Consider the following 13,310-nt stretch of genomic DNA (forward strand, 5'->3'; position numbering starts at 1 on the left):
CAGGGGACCGAGATAAGTCAGTTCGGTCAGGAATGTATAAACCGAGGTAAAGGGTTCAGCCATCTCACTTGGCTTGCAGTGATGAGACTCCTAGTAGGACTCTACTAAGGAGAGTTAGAGTCCTACTGGGAATGTGCAAACCATCTCATTTGGTTGGTAGTGAGTAGGATGTGTGATTCCTAGGACGACTCTCATAGGGAGAGTTGGAATCCTACTAGGAATGTATCAAGCAGAGTCTATAAAAGCTCATGACCAGACCTATGTACAGGTATCCCAATTCTTACTCTAGAATACATAGAGCTTATTGTCTATTATCTAGTTGCTAACTTAGGCATCGGAGGGATTTCCGGCACACACCCGCCGGCTAACTTACGTTTGTGTTTTCAGGAAGTAAAGCGATGACGTTTGGAGGAGCGCAAACTTGATCAATAGGATCATACGAGAAGAATTATTCCGTGCTCGTACAGCAGCCAAATGTTTGCGAGAGAGAGCTGCTGCGATGGGTGAATTTGAGGCCAAATGAGCTGCTGCGGTTTGGTGAAAGGGTTTCGCTTATACCCTTACATATAATGGTATAAGGGAATCAGAGTACCGTGCACGGGGAGGGGAGGGAGGAGGCTGGAGTGGGGGCGAAATTTAGGGCCAAATAACTGAGGGAGAGTTTGGTGAAATTGAAGGGTTTCGCTTATACCCATACATATAATGGTATAAGGGAATCAGAGTACCAGCTCATGGGTGTTTATCCAAAGATAGTTTTTGGTAAAGTTGTATTTTAAATTTGTGAATTTTAGAATTATGATTTGAAAAAAGAAAATTTGTTTAGATATGAATTTTGAATTTTTGAAATTAGAAATGTTGTTTAATTAAAAAATTTAAGGATCATGCAAAGTATGCTTGATCTCCATGGCAGCAGTCTCAATGAGTTTCTATTTTATAGGCTTCACAGTAAAAGTTATTCATACAAAAAATTAGATTTGTTGGATAAATGTAAATACAGAAACAAATCACATTTTATCTTACAAAATGAATGGTTTAAGTTTATAATCATATTTGCTATTCATTTTATAAAATAAAATGTGATTTGTTCTTATATTTATAGACGTCCAATAAAAGTGATTTTTTGCATGAATGACATTTATTATGGAATTTACAAAGTAGACGGTTTAGATCATTGATATGAGTCCGAATTTGGGCCCACAAGAAGAGTGTGAATGGTTATGGAGAGAAACTTATTCTGAAAAGTAAAGCGATGATATGATTCAAATAAACCAATAAATTAACTTTTCTAAATATTGCCAAAAGAGACCTAAGAGAAGGTTTGTTCAATTAACTTTTCAAATTTTCATCATTTTCATTTAATTCTTTTCAAATTTTCAAGGTTTGTTCAAATTAACTTTTCAAGGTTTGTTCAAATTTTCATCAGGTATTACATCCTCAGGCCAGTCTACCAAGGATGTCCTACTTTATTTCTTGCATGATCGTAGGAGTCCGAACGTAGGACATGATCGTAGGACATGAACGTAGGACATGACAAGAAATAACTGTGATCGTAGGACATGATCGTAGGCGAAACCCTTTAATTTCACCAAACCGCAACATTTCTTCCTCAGACATTTGGCCCTAAATTTCGCCCCCCACCCCCGCCTTTCCCCTCTCTCTCTGCGCCCGGTACTCTGATTCCCTTATACCATTATATGTAAGGGTATAAGCGACCTTTCATCAAACAGCAGCAGCTTTCAACAAACCGCAGTAGTTTTCGCCAAACCGCAACAGCTCATTTAGTCCCAAATTCACCCGTCGCAGCAGCTCTCTCTCGCAAACATTTGGCTGCCATGGTGAACTTCTTTAGAAGAGGTATATCTATATTTTCTAGATTCATACATATCTCTATTTTCTAGATTCATACATCTATACTATTATTGTCACGCCCCAAAATTCAGACAATTAAATATCAAATTAGGGCTAAACCCCAATAAATATTCCATCATCCAAATCCTAGGGGTGAAACAAAAAAACTAAACGCCAACCAAACTATCCACCATAATTCCATAACTAACCAATACCTCAACATTTAAGTAACAATACATAGTCAAAATAACGTAAATAAAGTACGGTTACAAACCATGCCAAATTATTCCAATACTAAAGTCATTAAAAAAAATAATAAATACATAAATTAGTATCAACCCTAAGCTCAAGAAAAATAAAAGAACTCCAAACGACATGTCCTACGATCACAGTTATTTCTTGTCACCATCAAAGCCTTTACTAATCTTGCAAAGGAAGCTCAGTTGCGCTCAAACAGAACGCACCCGAGTTGCCAAGAGACAAAACGGGTCAGTTTACAGGTATACTGGTATGAGAACAAGATTTAACACACACGTGTCCACCAGACACAAATAAAAATACATTTAATTCTTGTTACGGGACAAGACAAGTAGTTCCAACTGCACCGAGACAAATGGGTAGTTTCTCAATATACAGTGGCATTTAGTTTCTTTCCCGTACACAACGAAATATAAATTGATTATAAAATAAACAAAATAGAAAAAAAAATATGGTGGGTCAGCCCTGCATAAAAAGTTAGTAAACCCACCATCCTGTAAAAGAAAATAAAGTTAGTATAATTTAATCCTAAGTAATTTGCTGAAGAAGTATATAAAAAAAATGCACCGTTTCATGCTTAACTAATTCGAATTGACCAAAACTCAAAGAATGAAAGTTGTATGAATCAAATTTCCTAAAAGGTAACGCGAACGAATTTAACATAAATTGAACAGGTTGAGAGAAAAACTTAATAGAATATCCTAACTGAATTTTGCTCGAAAAATCTGGAACTGAAAATGAAAAGAAACTCCTATAAGATGAATTTTTTTGGAAAAGTTCAAAACACGAAAAGTGTTCAGAATAATGTTTTACTTCAATTTACGCGAAACAAATAAAAATGAGCTCGTTTCGTGGGTTAAAACAGCCTCTAAACTCTGCATTGCTAAAATGAATCAAAACTACAATAATCAAGATCATTCGATTATAAGTTTTAATCGATCTTTTTAATAAAAACTTAAAACACAAAAGTTATCTAGAATCACGTATACATGCCTCTACTGAAATTTGATAATTTACCGAGGTCGTTTACTATTTTTTAGGATATACAAATCAACACAATTCACACTATATCAATAAACTCGTAATTAAATTCTTTGTACCTTAACTCCACCACTTCGGCCTCCACTTCCGGCCTACACATATATCTCATGTGCCTCTCGTATACCTAACACCGCTCCGAAGCCAGACTTGCACAGGGATATCGTCCTGAGTTTGACTCACACTCCCCGGATGGTTAGCATATACGTACGCGCGTAAATCAAAGCACTCGTCTACTCATGAGAATGAGGCAACAATATATATACAACATCTCACTCATGAGAATAAACATAACAATGTCAAGCCTAAGGCATTCAAATAAATCTCATAATCTTAACTTTTTTTTTTTTACACTCTTTCTCACAGCACTCAAATAAAACAACAATCCATGGAGTCATGGTGGAGTGTAAGGAATTTATCTATGGGTTTCTAATTTATTTTAATTTCATATAATCATGAGTGTGATTACAATAATAAAATAAATCCATATAAAAACCCTAAATATGTCATACACAACTAATCAAAATAATTAAAATTCATCAATCAACTAATAACTCAAAACCTTACATACACAACTAAACAAAATAATTAAAATCAATTAATCATCTAAAAATCCTAAACCTTACATACACCACTAATCAAAATAATTAAAATCAATCTATCATCTTTATACAAATATAAAATCGAACTAACATCAAATAAATAAATAAAAATAAAAACAATGAATTAAACATAAATCAAGAAAAATAGATTTTATACTAACAATATTTTTTTTAAAGATCAAAAAAATATTTAAAGAGCCAATAAAACCACCAAAACAAAACCCTAATTTTTTCTTCCTTTTTCTTTACCTTTCCTCTTCTTCCACGCCGCGCACACACCACTCTCTCTCTCTCTTTTTTTTTTTTTTTTTTTCTTCTCTTGATGATCAATCAATCCATCTCTCTCTCTCTTTCGGCACTAACTCACGGCTGCCTCCTCTTTGATTCACTTTTCTATTCTTTATTTTCTTTTCACTCCTGAACCTAATTGATTGCATGTTATAGGAAAAAGATTGGTGCCTCGACAAAGTGAGGCGCGAATGCCTCGACGCGTGTGATTCACGCTCCCTCTCTTCTACTTTACGGTATTCAACCCCACAAACCCATTAAGAAGGCTCAAACCCAAAAATGAAGCTTCCATCTCAAACCCAAAAATGAAGCTTCCATCTCTCTCTATTGAAACCCATAAACTGATTCGGTCCTGAATTTAGCCAACCCATCAGCCAGCGGTGGAGGTCTGTAGGCGTTTTTCGACGACGAAACTTTGTTTACCCAAGTCGTAGATACCCAAATCTTCTCCATTCCTAAGCCCTAGATCCCCAAATCTCCTCCATTGACAAGCAAGAAAAGGTCAGATTTTTTGATTTTTTATTTTTATTAATCCTTTTCCAGCGACGTAGTTGTGTGATTTTTCAAAAAAATTTGCATTTTTGGTAGGATTTTCTTGCTCAGAACATATTTTTCAAAAAATTTTTCTTGCTATGTTTTCTTCCAAGCTTAACAGTAGAGTTCTTGGTACATGAATTTTGGTACATGAATTTTCTTGCTCTGTTTTCTTCCAAGCTTTGTTTCATTGTGAATTTTGGTACATGGATTTTCTTTCCATGCCCATTACTTCTTGTTCTGGACTTGTTAACAGTGGAGTTGTCTACAAAGAGGTCCAGTAGACTTGTTAGTAATGGACCTCTCATTCATGTAAGAAAATGAATGATAAAATTCAGTATGTAAAAAAAAATGTAAACTTGTTAGTAATGCATCAACATGCTGAAATGTGTCGTGTTTTTGGAAGAAAAATCAACCTATTGAAATGATGAATTGAAGGCATGTGTGAGAATTGAAAGTGTATGATAAAATGCCTCAATGAAATGTTTTGTGCTTCCATGGGCCATTTCACATTATTGTTGTTTTTGTTTTTGTTTTTGATGACTAATGTACTAATTTTATTCATTGTGAATTTTGGTACATGAATTTTCTTGCTCTGTTTTATTCCAAGCTTAACAGTAGAGTTCTTGGTACATAAATTTTGGTACATGAATTTTCTTGCTCTGTTTTATTCCAAGCTTAACAGTAGAGTTCTTGGTACATAAATTTTGGTACATGAATTTTCTTGCTCTGTTTTCTTCCAAGCTTTGTTTCATTGTGAATTTTGGTACATGGATTTTCTTTCCATGCCCATTACTTCTTGTTCTGGACTTGTTAACAGTGCAGTTGTCTACAAAGAGGTCCAGTAGACTTGTTAGTAATGGACCTCTCATTTATGTAAGAAAATGGACCTCTCATTCATGTAAGAAAATGAATGATAAAATTCAGTATGTAAAAAAAAATGTAAACTTGTTAGTAATGCATCAACATGCTGAAATGTGTTGTGTTTTTGGAAGAAAAATCAACCTATTGAAATGATGAATTGAAGGCATGTGTGAGAATTGAAAGTGTATGATAAAATGCCTCAATGAAATGTTTTGTGCTTCCATGGGCCATTTCACATTATTATTGTTGTTTTTGTTTTTGTTTTTGATGACTAATGTACTACTTATTTACGAAAATGCTACTGTTAGGAGTAACATGTCAATGGCTTACACCTCGACTAGTTCAAGCAATGATGGTCGCCTTTTTGAAAATCGACGTTGCAAATGTGAGAAAAAAGCAACCGTTAAGATATCAAACTCAGTGAAAAATCCAGGGAGGCTTTATTTCAAGTGTGCAGATGGCAAATGCGATTTCTTTGCATGGTGGGCGCCTACTAGCCAACATGGCAATGCAGCGGATATCCAATGGAGGCCTAATCCTAGTCAGAGGAACAATGAAGATGACTGGAAGAATGATGCTGAAAGAAACTATGAAGCTTTGGACAAATTGGAGCGAAGATTGGAGCGAAGATTGGAGCAACTTGAGGCAAATGTAGGAACTATGAAATTCCTTACAATGGCAAGCATAGTGTGTACTGGTTTTAACATGCTAATGCTTGTAATTTGTTTAATGTTAAAATGAATGTCGTAAACTTATACATTTGGGTGTACAAGTTATTATGCTGGTTTTGTAAGGCATTGAACCTTCTATGGCAAAGCAACAATGGAGTTTTTGTTTGGTTGTAAATGTTATTGTGCTAGTTTTGTGTTCTTCTCCTTGTCTTATTTTGAAATTCTGAAATGTTATTGTGCTAATTGTGCTAGTTTTGTAAATGTTAAGCCGCCTTGTCTTATTTTTTAACTGAAATTTTGAAATAAAGAAAGGAAAAAATGGTGTAAACAAAAAGATTCTGAAAAACCAATTTAATATGTGAAGGATTTAATTTATATATTATGGTGTGATATTTAATTTATATATTATTGTGCCTCTGATCAATGATCATCACATCTAACTTCAATCATCTGTTATTATTATCATGAATCATATTTGAGTGATATGTAGAAGAGGCAGATGGTAGGAGTTTTGAAGTTGTTTTGGATTTTGTTCTAATACAATCTAAAAATCATAGGTAATGCCACCTTCATTTCATTATTATTTTCTAATCTAATCTCAGTGCTCCTGGGTGGGCTATGTGGATCAAGTTTTGTGAATTTACAGAGATAGAAAGAGAGATGCCAAGAACTTGTACCCTTAAAGAATGCTGGACAACAATCTGCTTTGTTTCTAAGTTTGCCTCCTATATCAAACAATCTACATGATGTAGTAACTCTGAATAAGGTTAGTCACATACACAATTTTGACAATGCTCAATTATGTTTGTTAACATTAAACAATCATTCTTCCAATCTCCATACATGATGCACCAATTATGTATTTAACATTCAAACATCAAATAATACTCATTCAACTTGTATTGGATTCTTGGACCACAATGACACTCACCAATTGGCTCAAGACATGAAGAATGGTCCAAAAAATTTGCATCATTCTCAAGCCAAAAACCCAGAATAACAGCCAAACATGCACAGTCCAAGAGCAAGTAACCAATAAAGAGGAAATGCATTCATACTAAAAAATTCACTGCTCTAAAAAATTCACAGCACCTAAAAACAGGAAATGCATTAAAAATCTGCTTATGCATTCAACCTTTCCCCAAAAAATTCATTGCTCTAAAAACATTTATCCAGCAAGAAGACAAGCTGTTCAATAGGGAACCTAAACACAACATAGCACAGCACAATATGAGACAGCACAACGCAACACAGCACAACAGATCCGCAGCAGCAACACAACATAACACAGCAGAACAAAGCATATAGCAACACAGCACAACAGATCCGCAGCAGCACAGAACACAGCAGAACAAAGCCTATAGCAGCACAGCAGAACAGCAGGTAGCATAGCAGATGAGGATCAAAGTATAGCAGTGCAGCAGATGCTCAGCAGAGTAGAAAAGTACCAACCAGGAAGCTATGCTCAGACCTGTAACAGAACTTGACAAAACAGCCCCATATGAGACTTGATTGGATCCAAAATCACTTTAAACTATATGAGACTTGATTGAAAGTTTACAAAACAAAGTCTTACAATAACTACTAAAAAACTAGAAATAGAAAGGGGCATTTGGATCCACATCTATATTCAACTCAATAAATTTTGAACCAATTGGTCCACTTTGACTGCTTATATTGGTGACCATTTGTGAATGACTAACAGATCCGCTTCCAATATTATCCACCATTTGCATTGGGCTACCTTGTGCCTATTCAATGACAAAGTAAATAATATGAAGAAATTCACAAATATATCTACAAATGAAAATAAGGAAAAAAAATTTCATGTCATATGTTTAAAACATACCGGTACGTACATACTCTCCTGTGTGCCATCAATACACGGACTCGCTTGCATTCCATCCATAGAAGCAAAATTCAACTTACGACCCTATAGGAACACACATTGGTGAGTGATTGAAGTAAACAAAATTCTGAGATTTACATATCAAACAAAATAAAAATTTTACCTGTACTTTTGATGCCCTTTTATTCTTCCCCTTCAACCGATTTACTATTTCATCCACTTTGCTAACTTTCCGTTTTGTACATGGACGACCTCTTCGGCGAGCAACCATAGGACTAAGCACCTTGTGAGTCATGCTTGCATTTGTAGAACTACGACCAGCCTGAGTTTTGGGGGAAGTATTAGAAGGTTGGACAGTACTAGTAGAATGTGGGACACCACTAGTAGAAGGTGGCAAATTACTCGCACAACCGACCTCAACCTGTCTCACTCTATCCTTGATTTCTACTAACCCAAGTTGAATGACTTTGTGCTTAGCATCATCGTTGGAAGCAATTTCTATAATTTCATCCATTGTCTTGTGGTAGTTATCATGTACCTTTGCATTCAGAACAACCCCATATGTAGTGTATGTGGTAGGAATGCATGTGTACCCTCTTTCCAAATCTTTTCTCCACCTCTGCACAATGTACTTATCCGGAACCTCATATGTGGACCTCTCAAGGAGCACACTAAGTGAATGGGCACACATGATGCCCCTAAATTCAAACCACCGACACATACATTGGATGTCACATTCAATGGAATTACAGTACACAACAAATTCCACTTTCTTCATTTGCTCACCAACTGGAATAGCCTCTTTCACATGATAAGTACAAATTGATCCTTTCTCTTCCACAAGAGTCGCATGACAATACAATAATCGTTTCATTTCTACTTGAACCTCTTTAAATTTTGTGTTTGTGTATGCTGCACGAAATTGCTTCTCAAAAGCATACATCGTTAGGCAATCATACAATTTGTTTCGAGATTTAAAATCTGCTTTGGCCTCTTTCTCCACCTTACTTCTTAAGGCATTGTCATACTGCTCAACAAATTGCTTTAAAGTAGTTTTTGAGTTGACATATCCATCAAAAAATGCATTCATACTCTCACTTCGTTGTGTGGTTGACATACCAGCCCAAAACATGTCTTTCACATAGGCAGGAATCCACCTATGTCGCTCATCATATAATCCCGCCAACCAATCGTTATCATGTAGACCAAACTTTGCAATCATTGCTTGCCATTCTTCATCAAATTCATTTTTTGTGAAAGACTCATAAACTGCCTTTTGCAAAGCAAACTTTATGGATTCATATTGCGAACAGGCTCTCAATTTTTCCGGAATTTTCTTCAGTATATGCCATAAACACCAACGATGTCGAGCTTGTGGGAAGACAATTTGTATGGCATTTTGCATAGCTTTGCACTGGTCAGTTATTATAGCATTCGGAGGAGTGTCTGACATGCAACTTAACCAAGCTCTGAATAGCCATACAAATGTCTCAGTGTTCTCATTACATAACAACCCACAACCAAACAAAATTGACTGCCCATGGTGATTAACTCCTACAAATGGAGCAAACGGCATGTCATATTTGTTTGTCAGATAGGTTGTGTCAAATGTGACAACATCTCCAAATGCTTTATAAGCTGCCCTACTCCTTGCATCTGCCCAAAATAAGTTCCGCAAGCGTCCTTCTCCATCAAAGTCCATTTCAGAGTAGAAGTTCGAATTTTGTTGTTGCATCCTATGAAAATAAAACGCAACTGATTCGGCATCTCCTACTCCAAGCCTCAATCTTCTAGCCTTGTCAATGTGATTCCTGGCATCTCCTTCGTCAAATGTTAATGCCTCAAATCCCCCCGCTTCAACAACCATAGAATGAAAATTCCTAGCCACTCCTATCCCTGCCTCATCATTTATTTCTAATCTTCTTTTCACAGGAGTTAGAATTCTCTTATTCATTGCAAAATGCCGTGAGTCACTAGGAACCAAGTCGTGAGTATGCTCCAGCACAACGGTTGTCAACTTAAATGTTCCATCCTTTTGTAGACTCCCTCTTACTTTTTCTTTACAATCATTTTTAGATGACAGAGATGGTTCTAGCGGGTTCACTTCCGATCCTTTTCTTCTCATCCTTGCTCGAGTACATTCAATTCCAAAGTATTTTAGTTCCCCATCATTATCATAATTTTGTGTTCCATAAGCTATAGCAAATCCAAAGTGCTTCGCATATTTTGCATAAAATGCATACACTTCTTGCTTTGAAGTAAAACACATCCCCTGCTTTGGTTCTTCAACTTCACCACTCTCGGGTTCTTCACCTTCCTGACTAGGATTGTTTGAACCTTCCATCCCTTATTTGAAGAAAATGGGCCTCTCAATAAGAAAATGGATGACAGCTTCACAATGAATAACAAACCAATAATGTTAAGCTTGGAGAAGGGTTTCAATAATCCATGGAAAATTCACAATGAAACAAAATAGAGCATGAAAACAACAAATAATTGGCATGGAAAATTCATAATGAAACAGAGATTAATGAATAACACATTCTGTTCAAAAAACAACCTGATATGTCTTATTTTATTGTTATTTAGCTTATAAACAAATTGATATGTTTTTACATATTTTCCAGTGTTTTGTAAGTAACGGATATTTTGGTAATTGGCTTGATTACTGAACATACTGGAGGGGTAGCCTTGGATCATCATAAGGGTCATGATATATAATTGGGTTTTACTTATGAATCTTATTTAAATCTAGATACGTTTTAAAAGTCAAAACTCTTAGTTTCCAAATAGGGCGTTAAAATCCTATTAAGTGAATGATTTCCGAACTCTATATAAAATAAAATCATGTGACATTTCCAATTGAAGAGAGTTGAGTTGTAGATAATTTGATAAAGATTTTGAACCTTTCATGCAAGTTTTGTGATGCAACTTCAACGTTAGGTGTGATGCCTCTGGGAATCTAAGTGTTATGCCTAGTTTTAGGAATGATTCCTAGATCCTTTTTTCTTCTCTTTCTTTTTAGTTTTTCTGCACTTGTAGCCTCTAGACCCGTATTCATCCATTACGCATCATAATTTCTCAACTCAACCAATCAACTTTAGGTTGCAAAAAATCACAAACCAAGGCTAAAATTTAAGAGTACTGTTCACAGCCCCTAAACAGGCCCCAGAATCCTTTTTTTGCATTCCCAAACCCTTGCTCTTTGATTAATCCATATAAGCCGTAACAGACGCTATATTTTTACCACCTGTTCAGCCTCAAAAATCAACTAAAATCAGCCCATAAGCCTACTATTTGGTTACATCATATTAGTTTTGGTTCACTACTAGGAGATTGTTCACCGCACTTGTCCTACATCATTTACATAAACTGACATATTTTTTGACAATTTTCGCAAGCTTTAGATGTTACTAATTACTTACATCTTACTAATAACCCTCCGCCGAGCCGCTTGGGGTAGTTGTGATCTCCAATTGCTGGCTTCCACGCTAGGTTCACGTTCAGGAAGCATTGAGTTGGTGTTAACCATCAAATCCTCAGCCAGCCCTTACACCTAGTCCCCAACCTAAAAGAAAAACAAGTCAATTTTTTCCTGAAATCCATGTATACAATCTAAAGAACCTTTTAGCAAACAATTAAATAAAATAAATTTATAATATCAGCGCAAAATAATGAGTGTATCATCAATAGAGAGGGGAACAACCTAATTGAAAAGAAAACCCTTGAAAAAGCTCCAGAATGATCTCACTCTAATAGTTCCCAATAAATTAATTCCATGCATTCCGATAGGCATGTTTGGTTTGTCTCTCAAAACATGTTTTCAGAAAAAAATTCCAAAAACATATTTGGTTGAAAATGTTTTTTAAAAACAAAGAAAAAAAAAATTGAATCAGTAACAAAATCTGTTACCCATTCTCAAGGCTTCTTATTCCACAAACAAGTTAAACCAAAAATATTCACCCAAACCACATACATACATATACACACACATATATATATATATATATATATAACATAAAATGGATACGCAAGAGAATCAGTAACTAGAATTCACATACCATTGGTTGTGAATTTTCCATGCCATAAGAAAAACAAAAAAATTCATAATGTGTTATTCTTATTCATAAGAAAAACAAAAAAACACATATGTAAAGAAAATAATGAATAACACATTCTGTTCAAAAAACAAAATTCATAATGGATACGTATGTAAACAAAAAAAAAAACAAAAAAACACATATGTAAAGAAAATAATGGATAACATATTCTGTTCAAAAAACAAAATTCATAATGGATACGCATGTAAACAAAAATGGATAACATATTCTGTTCAAAAAACAAAATTCATAATGGATACGCATGTAAACAAAAAAAAAAAAAATTCATAATGGGTAACAGATTTTGTTCAATGAATGTTCAGAAAATGACAAAAAATGTGGTCATAGAATTCTATATAGACTTTGGTTCATTTAGCAATTGTCAAGATGGAAGCAAACAAGTTAGGTGGGATCAGAACCAAACAAGAAGAAGAATGGTGAGGGGTTCATAGTCATAGAGACAATGGTTCCTTGGATATACTATTGGATTCTGCTTCAGAAATTCTAACACAAACACAGAGCATCTTGGCCTCAGAAATTCTACATATTCTTTCTATGTGGACTTTCAACAAACACATACAATGCATCAATACAAAAATACCAAAATCTTGTTATGGACCAAGAAGATTACAACCAATGTAAAGAAAATATGAGCAAAATCATAGACCAACCAGATTTCAACCAATGTAAAGCAAATGTCAATGTTTGAAGCAATACCAGTGACCCACGAATCAGTTCGTTGTTGGTGGTGGAGCCGAAATTTTCAGTGAAATCGGAGGAATTGGAGAGTGGTAGACGGTGGTCAATGGTCACCGGTGGTCTTCTAGGTCGTCATCATCGTCGCCAGCTACGTCGTGGTCTTTCTATCTCCCAAGAAGCAGAGTTGCTAGGTCGTAATATTGTTTTGTAGGAGCGTGAAATCCACAGGTATTGCTGTGCGTGATGAATGGATAAATCGCTTCATTCGCGCCATTCGCGCCAATTATATTCGAGGTCTGTAGCAGCTTTGCATATTATATTATATATATATATAATAATCTAATCTCCTATTCTAATCTATTATGACCATTATATAATATAATATAATTATAATATATATAAATATGAATATAAAATTAAATATATATATATATATATCACCTCTTTTTTTTATATATATATATAACAAACATAATTATTTAAAGATTTAGATTAATTATATATAATTAAATAACACATTAAATTAATTAATTACCACATTAAATTCATTAAATATTAC

At 34.9% G+C, this 13,310-nt stretch overlaps 1 protein-coding gene across 1 annotated transcript; it reads right to left on the reverse strand.

Moving 5' to 3' along the window:
* Positions 1 to 7,209: 7,209 nt before the first annotated feature.
* On the reverse strand, positions 7,210 to 10,296 carry LOC114281844 (protein FAR1-RELATED SEQUENCE 4-like). Its single transcript, XM_082908470.1, has 3 exons — positions 8,116 to 10,296; positions 7,953 to 8,036; positions 7,210 to 7,854 (listed from the first exon to the last, which is right to left on the reverse strand). The coding sequence occupies exons 1-3, from the start codon at positions 10,294 to 10,296 to the stop codon at positions 7,696 to 7,698; spliced, it is 2,424 nt and encodes an 807-aa protein (XP_082764596.1). The 3' UTR covers positions 7,210 to 7,695.
* Between the last annotated feature and the right edge of the window lie 3,014 nt (positions 10,297 to 13,310).

This window comes from Camellia sinensis, chromosome 15 (assembly GCF_055761805.1).
Source record: "Camellia sinensis isolate YWXY chromosome 15, ASM5576180v1, whole genome shotgun sequence".
Lineage (NCBI taxonomy): Eukaryota > Viridiplantae > Streptophyta > Magnoliopsida > Ericales > Theaceae > Camellia > Camellia sinensis.

Excerpts from the sequence above, each read along its gene's own strand:
- LOC114281844 (XM_082908470.1), bottom strand. The coding sequence starts at position 10,296 with ATGGAAGGTTCAAACAATCCTAGTCAGGAAGGTGAAGAACCCGAGAGT. Across the intron at positions 8,037-8,115 it reads AAAGGGCATCAAAAGTACAG|GGTCGTAAGTTGAATTTTGC; the intron begins GTAAAATTTTTA and ends GTGTTCCTATAG. Across the intron at positions 7,855-7,952 it reads AGGAGAGTATGTACGTACCG|GCACAAGGTAGCCCAATGCA; the intron begins GTATGTTTTAAA and ends GTCATTGAATAG.